This window comes from Delphinapterus leucas, chromosome 18 (genome assembly GCF_059928025.1).
Source record: "Delphinapterus leucas isolate spDelLeu-1000000601 "Yukka" chromosome 18, BTC_Dleu_Yukka2, whole genome shotgun sequence".
Taxonomy (NCBI): domain Eukaryota; kingdom Metazoa; phylum Chordata; class Mammalia; order Artiodactyla; family Monodontidae; genus Delphinapterus; species Delphinapterus leucas.
This window is the reverse complement of record NC_143146.1, coordinates 67,844,736-67,872,052: the sequence shown is the minus strand read 5'-3', so window position 1 is coordinate 67,872,052 and position 27,317 is coordinate 67,844,736. Positions and strand designations below refer to the sequence as shown.

At 34.4% G+C, this 27,317-nt stretch overlaps 1 protein-coding gene across 1 annotated transcript in view; it reads left to right on the top strand.

Moving 5' to 3' along the window:
• NBEA (neurobeachin) overlaps window positions 1–27,317 on the top strand; it is a 620,750-nt gene that overhangs the window by 382,753 nt on the left and 210,680 nt on the right. The window contains exons 39-40 of the mRNA XM_022574654.2: window positions 334–458; window positions 17,506–17,649. Coding sequence (XP_022430362.2) covers window positions 334–458; window positions 17,506–17,649 — 269 coding nt within the window. The remainder of the gene's footprint in view (window positions 1–333; window positions 459–17,505; window positions 17,650–27,317) is intronic.

Here is a 27,317-nt window from a genome sequence, read left to right as displayed (position 1 = left end):
TAGAGGAAACATATGTATATAAACACAGTTGTAAAACATAAATATCTCAGAAGTTATCTTAATTTTCCAATGAGACCAAAGAAATAAAGATTTAACTGTATTAGTTATGAATTTAGAAGAGTTAAATTTACCATAGTTTATAATATGTAATGCCATTCATGTTCTTGATGAATTGAATAGAGAAAATATTTAGTCCTTATAAAAAGAAAATGTGCAAAGCTTTTAAAATTTATTGTGTAAGCAGTCTGTAAATGTATATAACTTGAAAAAATGTACTTCCAGCTATACATCATTATTATTAGTTATTATTGTTTTTTATCTTCCCATTCTTAGCCAATTGCACGATTTCTGGCGTTTGGATTACTGGGAAGATGATCTTCGTCGAAGGAGACGGTTTGTCCGTAACGCATTTGGCTCCACTCATGCTGAAGCATTGCTCAAAGCTGCAATAGAATATGGTGAGTACCAGTGCCTCTCACACAAAAATACTCCTGGATGTGAGGTGACTCTCTGTGGTTGATAATTCTTTTTTTTCACTAGCATTTAAAATTCTCCATGTCATAAGCCAAAAATGTTATGTTCTGCTTCATCCTTCAGCATCATTTAAGTTATACTCATTCAACCCAATATTTCTCCCACTTGATGTATGTTAGGCTCTTCAGCTTCTTTGTGATAGATTAGAAGCCTCTACATAGTTGGTTATTACCCAGCATCCTTCTCATAGAGCCTAAAACAAGAGTAAAATCATTTTCCTTTTCAGCATCTTTCAAACTTTGATCTTTTAAACTTTTTCACCCAACGTGGAAAAAAAAATGTACTACTGTAAGTGTGTATTCAGATTTATATATTTTTATGTATAATTTGTGTGTGTATGTGTATATATATACACATATGTATACTGTGTGAATATAAATATATACATGAAATATATAGACAAATATGTGTACTGTTATGTATATACATATACACATGCACATACTTGTGTATTTAACTGAAACAAATGTCTTACTAATAACCTCATTACATGGCATTCTGTATTTTAACCCTATTCTATTCTGTTATTTTCAGTTTAATAAATAAATCATGCCTCAGTATGCCCATTAGGTTCCCAGTCCTCCAATGGATTGCAAATAAAGTTTGAAAAAGACCATCCAACATTAAAGATATCATCCACTATCACACTACAGTAGAACTGCACCCTAAGTTGTCCTTTATAAAATGTACAATAAATAGTAAATATCAAAATACTTTTTTTAATTAAATAAAAACGCTGCTACTTTAGATTGCTGTCCACCAAGAAGTATGCATAGGGCTATTCTCTCTGTTCACCTACTTTTTTTAAATTAATTAATTTATTTTTGGCTGCATTGTGTCTTTGTTGCTGCGCGCGGGCTTCCTCTAGTGGCGGTGAGCGGGGGCTACTCTTCTCATTGCGGTGGCTTCTCTTGCTACAGAGCAAGGGCTTTAGGCGTCCGGGCTTCAGGAGTTGTGGCTCGCGGGCTCTAGAGCACAGGCTCAGTAGTTGTGGCGCACGGGCTTAGTTGCTCCGCGGCATGTGAGATCTTCCCAGACCAGGGCTTGAACCCATGTGCCCTGAATTGGCAGGCAGATTCTTAACCACTGCACCACCAGGGAAGCCCAGTTCACCTATTTTTAAATGCTCTAAAAAGTTTAAGTTTGATTGATAATATAATTTTATAAACCATATACACTCAGAAAATAACGTTATTGAACACTGTCCATATGTTTTTGTTATTGACTACTTTTGTTCTCACAATCACTTGGGTTTTTATTATTTTAATTTTTATTTATTTGAGAGTAATAAATGAGCCATATGTTTTAAAATTTACCCTAATATATAACACAGATTGCCATTCATGTTCTTGATGGATTGAACAGGGAAAATATTTAATCCCAATAGAAAGAAAATGTGCACAACTTTTAAAATTTATTGTGTAACTAGTCTGTGAATTGGTATTACTTACTAAGGCTGGAAACACAAATAAATATGTGAGGATTTCATATGAAACATACCTAAGATAAAGTTAAAAAGTAACTTTATACAGTAAAAGTAACTGCAGGAGAGAATATGCTTTAAAAAAAAATTATAGTTGACTTGTACTGTAGGGGATTTCTTTAATCAACTCAAAAAAAATCACCTAAGGATTCTAGCACCTAAGGATTTAGCACCAACTTAAAATGAGTTATTATCTTTATGTTCTACAGAAGAGATTCTTAGAAATATCTACTTAAAGTGGCATGCTTTATAATATGAACTTAAAAATTTTTAACTTCATTTCATATTCCCAACCATTTAGGCATTTTCATCAATTCATCTTGAATTCCTCTCATTAGAAATTAGAAACATCTAAAGACAACTTGTAACAGGGGTTAGGCTAGAGTGATATTATTAGTGACACTGTGTTGCCAATACCTTAATTATATAGGATTCACATTATACTACATTCAGTGTTCTACAGGTTGCTTTTAGAAAAGGTCTGTTAGAAAAATATTTCTTTTGGTTCTCTATAAAAATGGATGCCTTATTTTGTATGTTCAATTTTTAAAATGTCTTTATTATTAAACCAGTGTCAAAGCTTATAAGAAACATATTTAAATTTTTTTATATTGACCTTTTTTTTTTTTTTTTTTTGATACGCGGGCCTCTCACCGCTGTGGCCTCTCCCGCTGCGGGGCACAGGCTCCGGACGCGCAGGCTCAGCGGCCATGGCTCACGGGCCCAGCCGCTCTGCGGCATGTGGGATCTTCCTGGACCGGGCCACGAACCCGCGTCCCCCGCACCGGCAGGCGGACTCTCAACCACTGCGCCACCAAGGAAGCCCCTATATTGACCTTTTTTTAAGACTGTCATGTCATGTTTTAGTAACATAGTAACCACTGTTAATGAACCTAAATTAAAAAATAATATTCTGATTTTGAAACAGATGAAAGATGTAGGTGATAGTAAACATCCTCTGTGTGTCGTATGAACGTATTTTAAAATATGTAGTGGTTTATGAATTTGAAATAGTGGATCAGCAGCAGCATTCCAAACCTGTTATCCCTCCTGAGTTGGGTTCTTTGATAAAAGGAAAGTAGGGTATGTTTTTATTTTATACGTATCTAGAACAAAGACCACTCGTATGCCATAAAATATTCAGGACATCTACATGGTACCCGTGCCAGATTTACTTCGTGGTCATTCTCGGGGTTAAGGTCGGGTAGTGGAAGACAAAAGAGAACAGAAACAATTCTACCTCCAAAAACAACTCTAGAGCACACCTCTGACTTCACATTTGTGAACTTCTAGAAGTGGGTAGAGAGTAGGGAGTAAAATATGGAGGATGTGAAGAGGTGAGTGGAAAGTACTCCCTGGAGTGATCCGTACATAGAAGTAGAAGGAGGAATTACAAACTGCCAAGAGAAAAACATAACATTGTATCTTCTTCCAAACTCTTAATGTGCCTTCTAACCTATGTTTAAAGTATTTCCTCAGAAGAATAGGAAGTAAATGTCAGTAATTATTACAAAGCACTTTATCCAATGAAAATAGATGTTGAAAGACTTAATTGAAAACATATTTTGTATATTTTAGAGAAAGGCTTTTATATGCACATATTGCCAGAACATTCATATAAAACTAACAGAACTCAGCCCATCATCTGGTCACTCTGCCTGCCATTAAACATTTAAATGTGTTTTAAGTACCTTAAAGTCTGGCAGTGTATAGACTAACATCCGAAAGATTTAATGTTTTGGTTTGTGTAGGCATAGATAAAGGGTATATTTATAGCACAAACCTACTAATTTTGAGAGAGCTTCTAGAACAAATTGAAATTCAATTTATTTCTTCCTCTTTATTAAATAATTAAAGTATTTCAAATTCTATCTTGAAAGTTAAATATTAAATGCACAGAAACTCTGCAGTAATCTATGGTCAAAAATTTTTTTCTATTCATCTACATTGTGGCAACAAAATTGTTTTAGGAACAAAAGATTTAATGAATGGAACTTTCAGTATGGCTAGAAATATTTGAATCAGGGATCAAAGTTTTCAGAATTTTAACCAAGTTGTACAAGCTGAGGGAATAACCTAAAATTACTTAAATAGGGAATATTTACATGGCCATCAAAGCAATCCCTGAGATTTGATCACTGGTCATGTCTCTCTGTTCCTGTAGTACACTATGTTTCAAGAATGTGAGCCTCTATTAATATATTGTAATAGAAGTGAAACTGAATTTGCAAGCTTAATGTTTTAACAAAAATGTTTTGAATCACTTGACTTTTCCTTTAATTCAAACAGTTTAGCTTAAATTATAGTTAAACTTTAATGTGATGGGCAGAAACATTTAGCTGTAATTTAAATTTCATGACATTCTATTTAGGCAATTTATTTGGAGCCACAAAACAAATATATTAACAATACTTGCTTTTAAATGAGCAAATAATCAGAATTAGATATATTTCCAAGGAGACAAAAAGGACAGTTATTGTACTTCATATTTGCTTTGCAAAGCTTTCTCTTCCATTTCATTATTAAAACTTTTGGTTGACCTTTTTCAGTTGGAAAACATCCTTAACACTGATGGAGTTTTTCATGCTTCTTAGTAATACTAATGAGTTGAATAATTTATGAGGTTGTCATGTGCAAAAGATTTGGTGTGATTTGATATACTTTTCAGCCTCTAGTGTTGGAATGTGATTAATAAAAACCTAGAGGCATGTAATTTTTTTTGCTGGTGTTTAATGCTCTAATTTCATATGTATTGAATGTGTTTTTTGGGTGTTTTCTGATAGTAAAATCTCATACAAGTGCAAATTTAATTCATTACCGGGAATTTTACAGACCATAGCAGTGGAAGAATATAAGGAAAATATTTTAAACTATAAATTCATTTTCTGATCTGCAGGGCTTTCTTCTTCAGGGCAAATTAGCTAATAAGGAAATGATTGAAAAAGGAGGATTTTGTATATTGTTTGTATGTTTAAATAAAACCTAAACCAGACAAATTTTGGTCCATTTCTGATGCTGAAAGATTATGGTGTCAAAGAATAGTTAAAATCTTAATAAGTTTGGTTGTCTTTGTTGATTGTCAATTACCATGTAGGACTCTGTTCCCTTTCCATGAAATTATAGTGGAGCAATGTTTCATCAAAGCCTAAGATCTCAAGCTCCCTGTCTGCGATCAAAGCCATCACCCTCAATAGGTCTGATCAGGCATCGCAGAGGAGGGCAGGCTGTTTTAGCCAGAGGAAAAAAAAAACATGGAGCAAAGATGACAAAATTAATCATTCATTTCTTTGGCAATAAATAATAAGATATGCTGAGAACTGCAAATGAGAACATCCTTAGGTTCCTCAGAGATGTATCTGCTTAACACCCAATTTATCTAAGCTTGTGAAGCCATCAAGATATGACCTTGATGAATAAAAAGCAGCTCTGTAATGAATCTGGAATTAAATTAGTTTTGATGGTGTATGCATGGCTACTGTAAGGTGCTACTTGCAGTCATCAAGAAATAAGAAAACACTGAGAATAAAAAAGTACTAGTGCAGCTATATACAGTTGTTGAGACAGGAGCTTCAAATTATCTGACTTCATTTTTTTCTGACTTCAGTTTTTTGAAGAGTTTACATTTATAATGGAAATGATGATTTGATTGTTTTACCGAGTGGTTTATTGTTTGTACCATGTAGTCTCTAGCAAATGTCTTCTTATTGTTCATTGATATGTCCATTTTAGTTGGTGTATTATTAATTAAATCTTCATATCTGGAATGAAATAGATGATATGATTATTGTTAAAATAATTTATTGAAAAGTTAATGATGTAAATTTTTTACAAGCGAGAGAAAGGCATACATGGAGTCATCTTTCAGCTCTTTTTTGATGCCAGTGTCATATTTTAATACAGTCTTATCTTCACCCTATGGTTTTACAGTCTCTTAAAATAATTTAAATGGATTATATAAATGCTGACTTATAAAATATGCTTATAAAACACATTTTAAAGTTTTTGTGTAACAGCATTTTCATATCAACAAAGGTTTTAACAACTCCCCTGTTTTTATGTGAAGCTTCAGATGGAAGGCTTTAAACTGATTCAGAGGAATCAAGTGGCTTCATTAATTTAAAAGCATTTATTGAATATCTTGTACATGCCATGCATGCACTAAATGTTGAATACAGAGGCTGAGGCACAATTTCTGCCTTCTCACAGCACATAGTTTAGTGCAGTGTGTCCCAGCAGGGGTGGAAGTCAGCGTGTGCTACTGGCATCTAAAGGGTAGACACCAAGAATTCTGCTAAAATACCTGACTATTCACTGGGCAGCTCCCCAGAATGACAACCAAAATCCAGCCCAAAACATCAGTAGTGCCTAGGTTGAAAAATCCTGGTCTAGTGGAAAGAAATAAGCAGTTCTCGTAGAGGGAGGTGGTACTTCATAAAGGAACACAGGGAAGGTGACTAACGCTGGACCTATCGGGTTGGAGTCAGCTTCACAGAAATAATTACTTATGAACTGACTTGAGAGAAGATTAGGAATTTACCAGGTGAGCAGGGAAGAGCAGAGTTAATAACAGAAATTTCCAAGACATGGAGGCATAAAAGACCCTAACTTCCTTCTTTGAATGACCTCAATATTTTGCACTTGGTAATAGGTCACCTTGTAAAGTTATCAGAAAGTATTTTGATTTTAAGTATTTTATATTCTGAGATAAAAGAAAAACCACTTGAGGACAGGAATCATATCTTTCACCTATTCCATTTAAAGCATCCACATTAATACAATTTTTTGTACTTTGTTGCTGTCTTTTATTTAATTGATAATTCATTCATTTCAACATACACAGTATTTTAACCACATTCATTCATCCTTCTCAATAACAGCATTGAAGTATGATAGTCTACATAATAGGTCTATAAGTACGGCATTTTCAAATTCTGAAATATGTTTTTTATGTCTGTACTTTATTTCCAGTTAGAGCATCAAAAGCCACTAAAGATAAGGAGCTGACAAAATTATATTAATAGATCTATTGCTAAGTGGCATGGAACTGCTCATAATCTTGCTTATATTTTTAGACTAATTTTTATAAAGTGTACATAAAATTACATTTATAAATAATTAAAATACAGTATGATAGATATTTTCATCAAGGTGTATTAAAAATGCTATGCAAACTCAGTGAAGAGGGCTGGCTAACTGAAGAAATAAATTTTAGCTAAACTTGAAAGGATAAATGGATATCTACCCAAGACAGTAAGTGAGGTGGTGGTAACATGGAGGAAGGGACCACACAACATGATGTGTCCAGGGAATGAAAGTGGTGCTGCTTGATGGAACACAAGATAGTGTGGGGAGATCGTACAAAGATGAGCTGAAAAGGCTGCTTGGAACTATACTGTGAAGGGATCTGTCAATAGAGCTATTAAAGGATTTTTATTTGGGAAAATGACAGACTATAGAAATTAAGTGGCATGCTAACTAATAAATGGTAGATAGAGCAAAATCTCAATCTAAATACCATGATCTTCCTATACAGTGTGTTGCTGTAGATAAATTTGGAATTTTCCCAAGTGTATGAGCATTATTGAACTTCCCCTCTCTAAAAGTTTACCTGCTAAATTTTGGCCCACTCATACAGCCTGTCATCCACAGAGATTTATCAGTACAGGTGAACTTAGAGTCGTTCACAGACTGTGCATTCAATGTCATTTATAAAAACATAATTTAAAATGTCTTTAGGGCTTCCCTGGTGGCGCAGTGGTTGAGAATCTGCCTGCCGATGCAGGGGACGCGGGTTCGTGCCCCGGTCCGGGAGGATCCCACATGCCGCGGAGCGGCTGGGCCCGTGAGCCATGGCCTGCGCGTCCGGAAAGTCTTTAGTGTTTTTAAAAGTGCTTTCGATAACCTATACCAGCACCATCTCTTAGCTATCCCAGTTTTTAATAATTAAAGAGAAATTCCTGTTAAATTACGTCTTCCTTCCATGTCTCTGAACCAGTTGCTTATCTATCCAAAACATCTCCTACCCCCCATTTCTCAGAGTTTTAAAGTAAATTTTCCACACTGCATTTTGTGGCAGGCTTAGAAAAGAAACACCAAGCATCATTCCCCAGGTTAATGCCATCCACTGCCAGGGGAAGTCTCCCCACCCTTTAAGCCCTCATTCAAGCTGTCCAGTTCATCTTTTCTTTCATTCCAAGAATGCCAAAACTTTCTTCCTTCCATTCTGCTACTCATTGGCTATCTACCCCTCTTGACTCAGGATGAAAGGTTTCTTTCCTTTGTTCGTTTTCCCCTCCCTCCCTCCCTCCCTTCCTTCCTTCCCTCCTTCCTTCCTTCCATCCTTCCTTCCTTCCTTCCTTCCACCTTCCCTCCCTTCTTTCCTTCCTGAAAAGAAACATAGTCATTGTGGAAAATCCAGAAAACGCAAAACAATTTTAAAGAAGGGGGAAAAAGTCACTCATAGACAGCCGTCAAGATAGCTGCCTTTACCATTTTAATGTATTTATTCCTGCTGGTCTTTTTCTAAGCATACTTTAACGTAAGGACCAAACACTATGCTATGTACTCAAACAGTCACGAAGATGAATAATGCATTATCTCTGCTCTTCATGATATTTAGAGGGTTCCAAACTAGCCCAAGTTTCTATATGTTTTAGCACTTTTTTCCACAAGTAAAGTGTGCCATGTGATTTTCAATGTAATGAAATCCTATTTAAAATATTTTAAAATCACCCTAACTTAATGGCTAATCAAAATCCTACCACATAATATTCTCCTACCACAGAGATTCTACGTTTATCATCATGTATATTTTTAAAATATGGCTTATCAAATTTCCCTTAAAAAGCATAGAATGCAGTTTTCTACATTTACTCCATTAAGATTATTAAGTTAGCATTTCATAGTTATATAATGCTGTACTTAAATTCAATAATATTTTCTTGTACCTTTTTTAATTGCATTTTTACTGTTTAAAAATGCTATTTATGAATATCCCCTTTGTTGGTCTGCTCTAAGAAATATTGCTTATATATGAATATTTTGAATTAGGAATAAATGAAATTCCATTTTTGCTGTCAGAACCAAATTGTAAAAATGCATTGCATGTCTTTGAAAATCAGTATACTCTATTAGCAGGCCTGTCAATATAAAAAGTGCATTCCCTTTCCACCTCTTGCTCTAATAACCTCTTCTGTGTTACTCTGAGGCAGTTCACATAATCAGAGTATATTGTCAGCTTACTGGAGTTGGGGAAGCATGAAATGAAAATCACGTTAATATTGATCCAATTCTTTTACTTGCAAGTGTCCTTGATGTCCTTCTCCACAGAGCAATAACTGTTGATGTTAGGTAGCCATTTTCTTTTATTTCTTATAGTCCAGTAAATCATTTACAAGCATAACTAATGTGAATAAGAACTTACCACTTAGAATAATAATCTGTGAACATTCCATCTTAATTAATGTCCATATTGCTAATTCTGGATATTTACTCTGCCGTTGAAATAAGTTCTTCAAGCTTTTCAGAGAACAGCCTACCTGCAGATGTAATGTTTATGTCTAGTTTAAAACAATCAAAAGTCTGTACAAGTTACTCATGCTGTACTCTAATTTTATGTGATATAACGATGTATTAAAATGGACCATAAATAGTAATATCAGTTATTGATTCAGGTAAGCATTACCATTTCTGAATCAAATTCATTATAAATTTGAAGCTGGTATCTTGGTAGTTTTATGGTGATATAGATAATATCTATTTTGAATTACAAAATATATTCTCTGTCAACAGAAATGAATTGAAGTGAGAACCATGGTTAAATCCAATGCATTCAGACTAAAATACCCACAACTAAGAAATGAAGAATTTGATGTGTAAACTGTCCAGATTTTTTATCTGTATTAATTAAATTTAGTCAATAACCATTCAGATTTTTACGTAAAGTGTGTTTGAAACAACAAATAGAAATTGTTTATTTGAATAGAAACAGTATTTCATTTATAGAAATACTTACTTTCATAAAAAGATTTTGTATTGATAAAGTGAGGCTCCTGACTCAACATCAAATATAAAAGAGCAAAAAAGATACCTGAGTTTTCCAGTCATTCTTTCCAACAGTGTTTTTTTTTGTTTTGTTTTGTTTTTTGCGGTACGCGGGCCTCTCACTGTTGTGGCGTCTCCCGTTGCGGAGCACAGGCTCCGGACGCGCAGACTCAGCGGCCATGGCTCACGGGCCCAGCCGCTCCGCGGCACGTGGGATCCTCCTGGGCCCTCCCCACACGAACCCGTGTCCCCTGCATCGGCAGGCGGACCCCCAACCACTGTGCCACCAGGGAAGCCTTCCAATAGTGTTTTTATTCTGTATCACTAACAGTCCTTACCATTAGGATTTTTCTATTGCAAAGACTGTTTTTTCTTTAATCCTGTTCTATACAGAAGATGATTTTTTTTTTTTTTCAGTCCTTGGCCTTCAGCAGGTCTTTCCTTCTATGTCATCATCATTTACGTTACTTAAGAAAGGAAATACTATGTCTGTGCTATAAAGTCAAAGGCAAAATTTAATTTTGAATTTAAATTATTTACAAAGAAAAATACTTACTTTTCAGTAAATGATTGTTACAGTGAAGTTTGTTCTATGTATGTACTACTGCTTTTATCTCACATTAAGATTGACATAAAACATTTTTGAGTGTTAGGTTTCTCAATACAACAAAAAACATTCTTTCATCTTGTTTAAAATGTTCAAAATTGTAAAATTCTCAGTAATAGATTGATTCATACGTATTATTGCACAAGATCATATCACCATATTTAATGTAATTAGTTGGGAGTATTTATCTTAAAATCTTTTCCTTTTAGTGGAAATTAAATAATATCATCGGAGTTACTAAAATCGCTGTTCTGTAAAGATATTTGTTGCTCTGATTTCAGTTTTAATGAGAAGAAGTGATGTCTATTTAAAATTTCCCAAAGTATTTATGTGTCATTAATACTCCTAAAAGAAGTATTTAGGTTTGAAAATGAATTGCAGCATTTTCTCTTACGTAAGGGGAGATTTTTGTCAAAACACATTTCCCAAGCTAAAAATGTTGTGAAATGGTGTATATTGAAAAGAATTTCTCCTCCAAAAAAGACTGCCATCTTAAACTGATTTCAAGATGTTTAGAAACATTAGAATTTCCTGATATTACATTTAGATAAAATTAAAATGAGACTAAATTTCCATTCTTCCCATTTCCTTCCAATGATGGAAGAAAAGTATGTATTAAATAGCTCATCTTTATAATTCTCTAAAACAAATTGCGATATCAACTTTGTTGAGAAAGCAATTTTTTCCTTATCCAAGATATTAAGAACACTTATATTCTTAAGATGCCTATATACAAAATCCAAAATGCATGTCAAATATATTGATGCTTATGTAATTTTATTTAATAATATCTTTAAATGAATAATATGGTTATTGAGGGAAAATCAGTTTTTAATGTAAGCTATTTACACTCCATTCAGCTTTACAAACACTTCATGGTACCTGCCTACACGCTATCCTTGCTGTCTTCAGGAATTATCTGATCTAGGGGAGGTGTTGAAGGCTCGTATTTCCTTGTAATGAATATAAACAGTGTTACAACAGCATGATGGAAGGAAGAAGATTAATCCCAATTGAAGGAAAGGAAACCATTATTTGTTGAATACTCATTATTGACTAGGTATTGTGCTAATAAGACCTTAGACGCATCCGTTATCTTATTTGAGTTTTTAAATCCTCACATCAGCCTGCTTTTTCCCCCTTTATATAAATCTTAGGCAGCATTATTGTAAGCAATAAAGCATTGGTTGTATTCTTGTTCATTTTTAAATTATGTACTTAGTAAACTTTTAACACTCTTGTTAGTTTATCAACATTTTAACAAACATTTTGAGAGCTTATTATATAAATAATATTCACACATTTCACAGTATTTCAGCATTCATTGTCTATTTCAACATTGCAATAATCCTGTGAGAGTTCAGTTAAAAAATACTTGGTTCTCTTTCAACGGGGTAGGAAACTGAGGTTAGGAGATTGGTCTGGATATATTTGTAAAATACGTTTTTAATGGATGTTTGCAGGAAAAATAAAGTAAGAATTGCAAATCACACAGTCCACCTTACTCATTTATGAGGAAACTGTAAAGGACATAAAGAGAAAAGTAACTTTTCTTAAGTACTGTACATATAAAATGATTAATATGCAAATTATTATTGTATTTTCATGTGCTCACTCAACAAATATTTATTGATTGCCACTTTTTTTTGACACTCGATACACTGGAAATTAAAATCTAATACAAGAATACCTAAATAAAAGACTTAAGAAAAATATCAAAAAATAGTATATTTTGACTTACAAGATACAAAATTTATACAGTGAATAGAATACTCAACTAAACTGCATTCTGAACGACAGAGCAGGTAAGAGAATTCCTTGTAAAAGAAATTACACATGTCAGACTTAAAGGTTTGAAACAGTGTGCCATGTTTGGGAACAAAAGCATTCAGCTCTTGGAGAATATAAAGTGTGAAGAGGTCAAATCGGTAAATTAGTGAGATATTAAATAAGCAGGGGCCAGCTCATGAGTCTTACACCATGTACTTAAATTGTACAGATCAAATAACATGGAAAATGTGTTCTTACAGAGTAGATATACATAATATAGGTAGATAAGTAGATAGGTAGGTAGATACACATGTATGTTCATGTATCATTTTAATAAATGAAAATTAAAGCCATATTTCCATACTCAATGGAAAATAAATGATAACTATAATATAAAACTGGTAAGAAGCCCCTGCTACACTAAAATTGGCTTGTTATGGGTTTATATCTTTTCTCTTCATGCGTTAACCACACAGACATGATTTATTGTTTCCCTATTATTAGAAATTACTTTTTTCCTTATTGGTATAGATGTTTTGGAGTTGTCTATAGAATAATTCCTTAAACAGAAATAAACTACTTTATAGTATTTTTCTTTACATTAACTGTTTATGTGTATCGATAGAAAAAGACATGATGGGCAAATGAAATTTCTTTGCCTTAATTGCCCAGACTTTCCAGTTAGACATATTCTCTGAATATTATCAAGATAAGTTAATGTCTCTTAACTTATCACTTCTATATTTTAACTTACCCTTGTTTAAAATAACAATATAATTTTTAAATGATAATTAATAATTATTATTATAGTAGTAATAATGCTAGAGTATAATAACAGTACTAAAAACAGAAACATAGTTTTCTCGTTATTTCACTTTTAAAATATACTTTGTTTCACATGGATCCTTATTATTAAGAGAAATATTACAAAAGAGGAGCTTCATTTAGGTTCATGTAATGCAGTATTCTATATTAGATGGCATTTTCACATACAGAGCTTTAAGCATATTTACTTACTAAGAAATCTAATGTGTATAGGATGTTTTCCTGTATTTGTTATTTGTAACATGATGTGGAAAATAAGTATAATTTTTGGATTTGGCTTCATTAATCTATAATTTGGTGGAATTTTTTATTCTGAAACCTTTCAAATTTTATGGCATTTTAATGTTTTCTTAGAAAATAAGGGTGTATGTCTAGCCTATCCAGCTTAACACATAATTCACATTTTCAAAGCTAAGGTATTCTGGTGGTTTGTGGTACTCGCTTGTTAATTTCCTGATGAATGGCTAAAGAGGCCAAGAAGTGCACTCAGTCCAACATGTCTTCTGAAGATAGATGATCTCAAATAAATTCTCTTCCCAATCAGATTTTGATTTGCTGGGTGTTAAACCAATTCTTTCTAAGGACAGTGTTTATAAGCCTTGTAATGAGACAGCCCTTTGAGACCTTACCTCTTTTTGCCTGTAATTTTGATAAATGAAAGTCTAATTCATAAAGGATATTGTGATTGAAAAGCACCTTTGGATCTCATACACTTTCATTTAGATAAATGTTTGGTGCAGTATCATAAAAATCAGGAAGTTTACTGAGCTGCAAACTGATAACACTTCAACAGGGACGATAAGTTCGGTGTGTTGGTAGGGATTAGTTTACTACATATCTTTTGAAGACATAATTGTTTTACTGCTTTAAAACTAGAGGGGGTAAAATTGAATATACATTTCTTAAATATAATATACATTTGAGAGCTCACATTCCTTTGACTAAATTTTCTTTATTGGAAGATTTTAATTTTATTTTATATTTTTAATAACACAATAGTAATGTAAAGCCTTTTTTAAAAAAGACAAAGCAGAATGCACACAGTTGTGATACAAGGAAAAACTTGCTTTATTAAGCTGACTCATGCATAAAGGGCTTTATTGACTATTTCATGTAAAGAACCAAGTTCCCTTTCATGTGAATTCATAGATTCTTCAATAAGCGCTCAAACTGAAGGCAATTCACCAAGAATCTCTGAGATATCATGGAATCTTCAGGTTAAGAGATATCCAGAGGTAACTACTATGTCTCAGGTTATTCATTTATTCAGTATTTATGAGGACTTGCTGTGTCCCAGGCAGTGTGCTAATAACTGGGATTACAAAGACAGAAGGATGTTTCTAGTCATCCAGGAAGGAGCTTCCAGGCTGTGTGGAGATAACAAGCGCACAAAAGATTATAATACATATAACTACTAGAGTAGCAGGATTTACGAAGCATAAGGGATGGGACTTCCCTGGCGGTCCAGTGGTTAAGACTCTGCACTTCCAACGCAGGGAGCACAGGTTTGATCCCTGGTTGGGGTCTAAGATCCCACATGCCGCGCTACACGGCCAGAAAAAACAGCATGTGGGAGAGTGCACACAAACCTGCCTTAAGAAATCAGAGTGGGGAACTCTGGGTGGGTAGACTTGAACTTCCGTTCAGCAAGTGTTCATGGCACACCTGCTGAGTACCAGGCACTGAGGCTGCAGAATGAGGCTATAGCCCAGTGGAGAAGACATACACATAACAGATAGCACCCACTCAGTGTGGTTGAGTTCTGTGTAGACTGTGAAAGTATGGATTGGTTAGGAAAGGCACCTGACGGAGGTGAGTTTTGAAGGTTAAGTAAGAATTAGCCGAACAAAGGAGGAAGGAAGGGACATACCATATTGAGGGAATACTTTTAGCACAGGTAAAGAGGTCTGAGAAAACATGACATAGTTTGGAAGCTGTAAATGGTCCAGTATTGCTCATGGGGGAGTAAGAAAAACTAAGACAAAACTGGTAATGAGAGGGTAAAAGGCCTTAATCAGTCATGTTAAGGGGTTTAGATTTGTATCCTAGAGTAGAAGCCTTGCACTGAGTGTTGTTGATTGGGAGGGGTTAACACACAATATTAAGCAGGAAAATATTCTCAACTTATTAGTGTTTAATAATAATACTCTGACAAAAGTATGGAGGGTGGTGTGAATAAGGGAGCTATTAAGGCCTTCTAAACCAGAATGATGATGGCTTGAGATGGGTCGAGTCCGTCCCCTTACAGAATGAATCCTGTGTCTGTGGCTTAATTAAGTGGGTAGATCAAAACAGGAGAAGGTGAAGAAGCAAAAGATAATTCGTTCAGTTAGGGAAATGTGGAACTAGGAATATCCAGCTGAAGATGCCTAGTAGAAATATGGCTATAAAGACCTCAGGAGAGATTTCTTGGTTATTAATCACTGGATTTGCCTCTTTGTTCTCAGATGATGCAAGCTCCGAGTTTCTCAAATTAAGTTACTACCCAAGAAGCAAACAATGTATAAAGATAGCTGTCCCCAGAAGATTACTGTTGTGCGGGCTTTATATCACCAAGAATCCAAATGAAATTAAGATAAGGTTCTGGAGCATTCAGTAATCAATCCTCAAGCTTTTATTCCAGAAATAAGAATCCTCTGTGGGCCAGTGAAAGAGGAATACACATATAAGCCATTTAATTCCCCTCACCTTCCATGTAGCATTGATCTGTATGTCTCTGAAGTATTTATTGAAAGACATATTTAACAATCTGTTACTTTATATTGTTAAGCTATATTTAAACCATGCTCTCTAGTTGCTATTGTCCAGTAAGAGCTAGGATGACAGACGGTACCTCTCAGCCAGTGACACTCTACAGTGCTGTCATGACATGCTGTGTTCCTCAACATGTGTTTTTTACTCCTCTCTGGGCTACCTTTGCGTCAATTTGTTAATGTTTTAGCAAACAGAATTGGCTCTGAGTCACTAACAAAAAGAAATGTGAAAGCTGCAAAGAAAGAAGCTAACAGTCTGGTTTACAATGCAAGTTTTACCACAGCTAGATGCACGTCCAAGAAAATGGTTGAGCAAATATCCACAGGCAGTAAGGGACTGTTGGAAGTCCTGTACTGGGCCTAGGAGAATTGACTGGAAGTATTCATTGTTCACTGGAGAGGATTTTGGCCAAAGGCATGACAAGATTTGCAGAGTAATTGCATGTGTACACAATACCATAACATCCCCTAAAACTATGATACAAAAATACTGTGTAGCAGTGATTTATTAGGCTCCCATATTCAGGAATATATCCACTATACCAAATGAAATGTGAAGGTGTTTTTCTAGTTAATGCTGCTCCTTGAAGCCTATATCCTAATACTAAAGCTAGAACACAGTAAATTACACCATTTTCTTCCAGGTTGAATTCCAACTTCAAGTGACATGAAATAAAGGTATTTCTTAGCTGTATACATATAATTTACTTGTAGCTGAGATAATTTCAGATTCAATGGCACCTGCCAAAGCAGATGTTTGAATGCAAATATTGAAATATTTGTTAAGCAGTCAAATCCATGAGAGATTTAAATGTGTTGTAATTTCTAACCTGCACCTTGATTAACAAGTTAATGCTAGGTCAACTCTTGCTATATTTCAATTTTTCTGAGTTATTTTTTGTGTGTTTGAATTTTGGCATTTTGTACTATTTTTTATATCAAAATAAGGATATCACTTTAGAAAGCCATTATTTATTTCATCCATTGCTAGGAAATAGCTGTTTTGATGTACATTATACGTCTACATCATTCCTTACTCTGCCTTGCTGTAGCTTCCTAGTAACAATCATTTCTCCCTTCAGATGTGAATGCTTTCTTCATACTTACCTACTTTAAAAAATGATCTGATCAGTTGATTATCTAATTCACACTGAAGTATAATTGTGTAAAAGTGTTTAATTTTATGGATCAGAAAACCAGGTTTGTGGTGAAGTACAGATTTTTGGTAGAAAGTGCAGCGATCTTAGAGTCCCAAGTCCTAGGTTCCCCATGTAGCTTTCTCAGCCTGTTCCTCATCTGCAACATAAGAGCAGGCGATTACACCCCTTGCCTTTCTCGTGGCGTTACTTAGGCCAAACAAGATAAAGAAGGTAAAAATCTTCTATAATTGAAAGTAGTATGTAAATGCAGCATATACTTATAAGAAAGTAATGGATTTATAAGAAAGTAAATCACAATGACCTAAATTATTATGTTTTGGTTGTGATTAGGCACTGAAGAAGATGTAGTAAAGTCTAAGAAAACATTCCGGAGTCAAGCAATAGTGAATCAGAATGCAGAGACAGAGCTTATGCTGGAAGGAGATGACGATGCAGTCAGTCTGCTCCAAGAGAAGGAAATCGACAATCTTGCAGGTAAATTTTTAAATATTTTTTTATTTGTTGTAAGTAATAAATGCACACAAAGTTATTGAATTTAAAATCTATCTCCTGATGAATAAGCTAGAGCCAGTGGTTGGAGCAATACTCAATCATGTGAATGTTAATAATTTATCTCATTTCTAGTATTGAAAAGAGGAAAATACATATCAAACTAACGATAAATGAATAGCATCTACTTTCTGTGTAGTGAAGAGCAACTTTTAATATAGGAGAAATAATGGATAGCATAAACTGTTCCCATCTAACTGCCTAAATAATTGGGGGGCTGGCGGGGGGAACGGGATGGTAGACTTCACATATGACTAACATGCTAACAGCTGTGGAAAATAGCCACTTCGGGCAGGTGACCATTGAAATAGCCATTTCCTTCCTACTGTCACTCTTGGGAATGTCCCTCCCCATCTCTATTTTTTTCCCTCTCTCCCCGCACTGCTAATCCCCACTACTAGGAGACATACTTTCACCTGCCCACCCTCAGTTTTCACTTTGTCCTGGTGCTCGTCTAAGGTCAGTTCAGAGCAGCATCTACAATGGCCCAATGGACTATATATACCTTAGTGTTGGCATATAACCATTTTTGGTTTTTAAACCACTTTTGAGAATCTGGTGAAAGCAGATTGTTTCATGAAGTTACGCAGACAATCTTGTACACAGTATCAGAGGGTTCACTGACCCCTGGAATCCAGTCCGTGGAATCATATCCTAGATCTCAGGCTAAAAACTCCTGCTTTAGAGTCTCAAAAGTGGTTGAATCTTACCTCTATTCTATATTTTCACCCCATACAACATTGGAGTGGCAGATGACAATAGAGAAGTGGACTTACATTCATCATTATGTTTACAAAACAGCGCTCCTGTTTCCAGAACTGAGCTGAAAATTACCTGGCATGCATTAGGAAAGTCTCCAACAATATTTCTGCCAGTTAGAAATCTCTCAGTTTTACCAAAGAGAAGATGTTAATTGTAAACTGGAGAGGAACGTTATTCTTCCTCTTTTAGAAAATGTTTAATAAGGTTATTCTAACACCAGCTCCTGGATATGCCTATGTTATTAACAATTCTGTATCATGAAAACGATTTTTCCTATTTAAAACTAATCTTAAGTCCATGAACAAATGTTTGCCTTGAATTTCTGAGGAAATGTTCAAGTTTTAGTATTGTTGTTTTTGTGGGTTTTTTTAGTAGTTCAGAGATTTTTATCTGAGGCCACTTGGCAATTTAAGCAAATGAAGTCCATTATTTCTTTTTGCCACAGATTGTTTTCTCGTTTTCTGGTCTTATTCTTGATCCTAAAGAACTAGAGAAAATTCACAAACACGATTTCTGACCTTTTGAGGTAATGTGTTGCCTTTCTTCATTCACATATCCTCACAGATATGTTCAATAATTATACAGTTTAGTTTAGCATCTCTGGTCTTTAGTTCCCACTAAAGGTAATTAGTTGATACAAATTTGGCTAGTACCTTGAAGTTTATTATGATGAGATATGCCCACTAATACCAGAAGCAAAATCTGGTAATGATTAATGACTCCTTTATATTTCTGTCTTTTAATGGTAGCTTGAGTAATTATCAATATTAATTTATGCTTATAAACAAAATTCTCAAAATAACATTAAGTTAAAATATGTAAAGAGCAATGAAAGCAGGCTTGAAATAAACTGTTTAAAAATCGAATCTTAGCCAACGGTCTCTATCAATACAACTTCTGTCTTTTAAACAGATTTTTCTTTGAGCAGATTTGCTCTTTTCCCTATCCACCAAATCTAACTCATACTCTTTCTGTGGAATCCTCGTGTCTGAAAAATCTTATAAACTGTCCTAAAATATTGATCTTCTACTTAGTCTACAGTGTTCATGTTTAAATCAGCAGTGCACAAATGTGACCCTGAACTTTGAATGCAGTAGAAAAGAAGTAGGGGATGGATATTTTGTGAATGGAGAAGTAACAGTCACAGAAATAGTCTGCATAATATATAGGTGTCTAACAGATTCATTCTGTAAATGCTGAAGCCTACTTACTAATCTGGACTGCCATGATAGTGACAATGTCACATAAAAATAATTTTGGGGCTTCCCTGGTGGCGCAGTGGTTGAGAGTCCGCCTGCCGATGCGGGGGATGCGGGTTCATGCCCCGGTCTGGGAGGATCCCACATGCCGCGGAGCGGCTGGGCCCGTGAGCCATGGCCGCTGGGCCTGCGCATACAGAGCCTGTGCTCCGCGGCAGGAGAGGCCACGGCAGTGGGAGGCCCGCATACCGCAAAAAAAAAATAATAATAATAATAATTTTGGAAGTTAATTATGAACCAGTATTCTTAGGTTTTAAAAAAAATCAGCTATAAGTTTTAAACCACATAAATACATAACTTTTTTTGTTGCTCTAACAAATTCTTATCCAAATAATTGTTATCTCTGTCTCAGAAGTCAAAATTTGCTAAATAATAATGTCTTTCTTAGGATTAGTTTCTGTTTATAAAAAGAAAAAAAAGAGGAAGAAGTACAGCCAGCATGTCTTGCTAGGAACCAGGTGGTGTTTGAAGGGCTTCATGTGCAATAGCCTATTTAATAGTCACAACAATCCTGAGAGGTAGATACAATTATTATTACCTTAATTTTACAAATGAGGATATAGAGGTCAAGACAAATTTAAGTAGCTTGCATAAGGTTAACAAGTGTATAAAATAATGTATTTCCTTAAAATTATGTAGTATATGGCACAAGCTAAAATACACCAAATAGTGTCTTTAAATAAATATGTATATATACTTAGAAGTTTATGAATAAGCATAATAATTCATTTTAGTTTTATATATGTGTTCCCCAAAATCATCTAGTAAGTTAAAAAAATCTGACAGGGTATTTTCAGCACAACTGTATTTAAACATTGACCCTTTCTCATGTTTTCCCCATTTTCCTTGGAATTTTCTAGTTTTAATAAAGATACGATGTCCACAAAGTTCTACAGTTTTAAGTGTCATACAATTTTCTGTTTCACTTTTAGTTCCCTTTCTTCCCAAGCTGTTCATCTCAAGAGGCAAGTTAAATATGTGTGACTAGTACTTACTCAATTTATTATGTATTGTTGCAAATGGCTAATATGATTATAATATAGAACTATGCCAATCAATTATTACATTAATAACACCTAACTTAATTTATTTTAATTGCTTTTTTAGTTTGTAGAGATTGACCAAAGTGAATTAGCACCTAAGATTTCATATGTAATTAAAAATTTCAACTTACTAATTATATTGTTACTTAAAACATTGAAATTAATTTGTGTAATTCAACTGATTTTAATCTAAAATCTCAATTATTTATTTTAATTTGAAATTTAGCTTGGCAGGTTATTTCTTCAAGTAATTATTGAGTAACTAAAATTTAAAATTAACTCAAATTTGTGTGAATTGACAAGTGAATGATTTAATTTAATTGATAGAAAGGCTTGTCTCCCACTAATAGAATGTATTTCATTTCTTTTAGAGTAGTAGTTCTGTCACATATGCGGGTAACAATAGAAATATTTTACATAATAGAATTAGAATTCATACGGATTCCTTTATTGTTACTTCCAAATGTTAGTAATTTTGCTAATTTAGAGAATTCTGAGTTAATGTTAATGATGATGGTCCTTCATGCTTTATCAGTTCTGTAAGTTGTTAAAAATGTTTTGTTTATGTATATGTAAGCTGTTATTACCAACAATCCACCCATGTATTTAATGTCAAATAACTTAAACGATTTTCTACAAGCCCACACCGCCAATGTCCAAACTTCTCTTTTTACCTGAAATATCCTTCACACATCTCTAATCTACACCCTCCCTTATCTCCTCCTATCAAAATCTCTACCCTTTTTTATACCTATTTAAATAAAATAGTTTGTGAAATATTCACTAGCCAGTCTTATCACCCCATAACTTTTTTTTTTTTTTTTTTAATTGTGATACACGGGCCTCTCACTGTTGTGGCCTCCCCCATTGCGGAGCACAGGCTCTGGACGCGCAGGCTCAGCGGCCATGGCTCACGGGCCTAGCCGCTCCGCGGCATGTGGGATCTTCCCGGACCAGGGCACGAACCCGTGTCCCCTGCATCGGCGGGCGGACTCTCAACCACTGCGCCACCAGGGAAGCCCCCCATAACATTTTTTGACAACAACTTTATTGAGATACAATTCACATACCATACAATTGACCCATTTAAAGTGCACAATGATTTTAATGATTTTTGTATATTCACAGTTATGCAACCATTGCCACAATTTTAGCACATTTCATCACCTCAAAAAGGAATCTCATATTCTTTGGCTATTCCCCCCAACTTTCCCATTCTTCCTCCACAGCCCTAGAGGACCACTAATCTACCTTCTGTCTCCATAGATTTGCCTATTCTGGACATTTCATATCAGTGGAATCATATAATATGCAGTCTTTTGTGACTGGCTTCTTTTAGCTAGCATGATGTTTTTAAGGTTCATCCATGTCATAACATGTATATCTTTTTTATGGCGAATAATATTCCATTGTGTGAATGTACCACATTAGCCATTCTTTGTCATTTATCCATTCAAATGTTGATGGACATTTGGTTCGTTTCTGCTTTTTGGCTGTTATAACTAACAATACTGCTATGACTTTTATTTACAACATTTTATTTGAACATAAGTTTTTTCTCTTGAGTATATGCCTAGGCATGGAATTGCTGGGTCAAATAATTACTCTATTTTTAACTTTTTGAGGAACTGCTAGGCTGTTTTCCAAAGTGGCTTCATTATTTTAATTGCCATCAGCAGTGTGGGAGGGTCCAATTTCTCCACATTCTTCCCAATGCTGGTTATTATCTATCTTTTTTATTATAACTGCCCCCCAAATTTTGATTATATTAATTTTAAGACACTTATTACATAAAGTCTTGTTTTGTAGATGCTGTTCTATATGTTATATCCCTCCTTTTAGACTGTAAATTCCTTAAGGCTATCAACCATATCCCATGTACCTTTGAACCATGAAGAAATCTAACAACATTACTTGCCCTTAAAATGTTCCCATTGAAAAAGTTTCATTATAGGTAAACTGGAGAGCTGAGATAATTATCTGGTTAATTTATACCAAAACAAAGAGAGAAAATAAAACTTTTGAGCTCTTGAAATTAAGTATTTGGGGGCTTGAATTATCAGATCATATGTTCATACTAATTAAACCATTCAAATAATGACTCAGTTCATTACTTGTCTTTTCCAGTGTATGAACATCTAAAGTTAAGCTAATCTTGGTTCCATCCCAGTTTCTACTAATTATGTCATTTTAACTAAATGTCTCTTAAGGTCCCCATTTTTAACATCAAGATACCACTGTGACTCTTAATCAAAAAAATAATAACTCTCTATCACATGGAAAAGGTGTCCTATAACCAATGGACTATAATGTTATTTTGAATATTTTAAAAAGAATAATTAGTATAGGGAACTAGCAACATGGGGAAGAAGTGTTAGAGTGTAAGGTTGGATTTTTTGTGGGGGTGGGTTTCAAAATGGTAGATTTACAATCCTTTACACACACACACATACACACACGCACACACACACACGCACGCACACACACACACACACATACATACTCTAACCAAAGTCAAGAATCCGAAACTTAGAAGAAATGCATTATGTGAATTTAAGAATGAGAAAAATACAGAAATAAGGGAGGTCTACTAAGAGAAATAGAATGTGGTCAATGGGAGGTTCTCCTAAATGACAATCACTTTCCCCACGTGACTCACCTTTGAAGCTCATCACAGTTCCCATGCACTTTCACTGATGTTTAGAGGGCAGTACCTGTTCAGACTGTTTTTCTTATTGTTTAACCAGTCAAATTCTTTGCATTTCGTACAATCTCTGTTCTACCAATTCAAACTAAAAGCAGGTATCAAATGATAGGGATGGAAGAGGAAACTGTTGCTTAGAATTTTTTTAAATTATGAAAGTTTCAGGCATACAACGTTATAATTCAACATCTGTATAAATACAAAGTGATCACCTTCACAATTCTAATTACCATCCATCACTGTACAGTTGGCCCCCTGCACTTATTTACTTAGAATTTTTTTAAGGATGACCATTCCTACCTCCCTAAATCTCTATTTGACTGCATTTCACGTACTCATTTACTTACTCAGTAACAGTTTTTGAATACTTAGTGACTATGTAGAACTCTGGGGTTCGGAGACTGATAGGAAAAAAAAAGTCAGCAGGAGAATCAGTTCTGCTACCCCTACTCAGCAACTCAAATAACCAGGAATTATGGTATAGAATATGCGTACCCTAATAAGTGAAAGTAGACAATTAAGATGATCAGATAGATAATTTAGGCCTTTAAATGTTCTAACTTGAAATATTCATCTACCAGAGGCAAACTTGTTTATTTAAGGAGTGAATGTTACCTAAAAACTGAGCTAATAAGAAAGGAAGATAAAAGCAAAGTATAGGGCATACAAGAAGGAAGAACTCAAGAGTCTAGAAAATTATAATAATAAAATGAAAGGAACAACAGAATTCTAAAAACTAAGAGTTTTTCAGGGAAATGTGTTATTTAAAGAAGAAAAAGGAATATAAGCCGAAAGCACAGAAAAAAATTACTATAATTGTTTAATGGAATAAGAATATAAATACTATAGATGAGAACAAGGTCAGTTGTTTCATAGATGCAGATAAATTCTGACTCAGATCATGTCAGCTTGAGTCAGGCCTAACTATTCCACACAGTCCAATTCTAATATGATTAATGAAGATTCTTTTCCTGAAAAAACTAGTATTTTAAAAAAATTCCTTAACAGTTACACTTAAGATGTTTTAATTACAAAGTCTAACTAGACTGGAATCAACCTGATATTTGTATTTAGGGGAAAATATCTTTTAAACATTCTGGATTCTCTGAAATGCATTTTGCTCAGGATTTTCCCCTTAATTTTTAAACCCAAATGTGTTTTAATGGAAATTTAATCCATATGTCCCTGACTCACTCACACTTAACTCATCAAAATGTTGTTTAGTAAAAGCTATTTGATGTTGAAAAAGCCTTATGAGTCTTTATAAGTCTTTTTTCTCTCTCTTTGAATTAGGAAGTTGCTTTGCAGTCATAAATAGTATACCCAAAGGGTTCGTGTTCAGCTTCAAACAGAATTCGCAAAGCTCTTAGAGACAACATTAACACATGCCCATTTCTTACAAAAGCTAAAATACTTAAACTTCTAAGTTAAGTTTTTAATTCAGCTGAAAAGTTGTGAAAATCAATAAAAGCTTCACCTTGAATATCTAGCCTTCTTAGCCTTTCTTCATTATTTTTACAATGTCTACAAGGCCATTTTAGAGTCTGCAAATACTTTACTGTATCCATCTTTCTGTATCTCCAAAAATGCATGTCCTCTCCAACCATGGATTCTGTAGTCTATAAAAACACTTTTAAGGTACTTTTAACTGTAACAACATCCCACTAACCAAACGTTGTAAATTTATAAATTTATAAATAAATTTATAAATAAAATGACATAATTCAACTACGTTCGTTAGACATCAACCATGATTCAGCTTATATATAATGTTCTTACATCTTTTTTTAATTTTAAGAATAAGCCATTCTTTGTTATGCTGCAAATCTTTCACAAACCACAGTGATGAGGTCTGTTCTTTCTAATACAGTGTTCTAGTTGAAACCGGTTTTTATTTTTTACTGTTTTCTCTGTATGGAGAGTTTCCCACAAAGTAATCCCTCTACAGATTTATAGTTATATTTACTACCAACCTGAAAAGTAGTGGCAATGAACAACTCAACTCACTTATCAATAGACCATCTCTCTACTATATGTAGGCAGCTAATATTTCAAATGTCATGTTTTTTAAAGAGGATATGATGAGGATATTATTCACCTGTTGAAAACATGTGGGTCACCACATTTGTCACACTTGGAGGGAAAAAAAGTGTGAGATAACAAAACTGTTCCTAATGCCGAACTCTGGGCGTTAGCAATGTGGAGGAGAGGAAGAGGTGAGGTTTCATCACTGCCTCACCTCTGAGTGCTCTGCCCTCCCTCTGAAAGACTTTGGCACTAATTCACAAACAGGTAAAAAACTGATTTTGCCACTACATTTAGAGCAGTGCCATACAAAAAGACAAATTAGTCTTTCTGCATACTGAAAATATTTTATTTATTTAATTATTTTGTTTCGATGACTTAGTGCTATGGAGCCAGAGCAACAGCCTGCAAGGGTACCTCAACATAAACAGTCAGCACTAAGGACAAGTTTTACATGGAAATCCATTTATAAGTAGTTGTTCCAGTAGAATCTGCTCCATCAGATCAATCATCAGTCCAATAAATATAAATCTAGAACAACTTTTTATCAGCAAAACAGAAGAGAAAGTCAGCCTCAGTTTGCTGGCTAAATATTGTTAAATATCTTCTTTCCAGATAAAATGTTTAGGCAGTTTTATTGATCAGAAGATGACAGATAGTAATGTTTTTTCCTCAAAGTGCTGTTGAATTTTTCCTTCATTTTAAGTCACTAACAGATGAAACAGCTAAATGCAGTTGTAGTGCTATTTCAGTTCAATTTGTATCTAAAACAGGAATGTTAAGAACCAAATATCACAGAAAACTTTCTTTAAAAATAAATCTTTCATCTAAGGTTGGGTTGTATGGATGAGTCTTCATTCACCAGCAAGTTTTCGGGGTGGAGGGGGTGGGTGGAATTAGCTAGTTAAAGTAGTAAAGAGTAAATGTGGTTGAGCAAATGATGCTGGCAGATAACTTTACAACTCTATGAATTAGGTATTATACTTCATTCTAAGATGTGGAAACTTAGGGTCAGACGTTGGGGTATTTATTTATGATCATATAACAAATGTCAATACATGAGCCAAGAAGTGATCCCACTTTTCTTTCTCCGAAAGCCCTTGTTCATTCTACTACATCAGTGCTTTATTTTGGGTTTTATTTTTAAATCCTGAATTATAACCCATTGATGTGTTAGCAAATCAATTACTTGGACTATTACCAGCATTATTTGTAAAGGAAATAAAATGCAAAGAAAAGATTCAAATAGAAAATGTCAAAATTCATCACACACAATAAAGATAAGAGCTGGAAGGACCTGTTGGGTCCTTATTCTCTGTTTCCAGATCCCAACTTGACTCAGGTTGGATGTGGTTATCCAAACAAAACACACATTGAATATCTACTGTGTGCAAGACATTACGCTGGGTGCTTGGAGCAAAAAGACACATATGATTAAAGTTCCTGCTTTCAAGGAGTTTACAGTGAAGAGGGAGGACAGATAATGAAAAGAAAAAAAAAAAATCCTACATCTACAAAGGAAGCCATGATAACACAAAACAGGGCCCTTGACCGCCATGTGGATTCTGGATGGGTATTCCTTTTAGTTAATCATAAGTAAAAGATTTGGAGTTGTTACAGACGACATGTAAACATAGTATGCTAAACTACCACCTTCTCTGTGAAACTACAGTAGGTCTAAATTATTCAGGTAGAAGTATGAGACAGAAATCTCTGAAGGTTACTAGGGTGGGAGGCATTTTGTGCCATGAGGTACCTGTATTTTATCCTAAAGGCTACAGTGAGACAATGAACAACTTT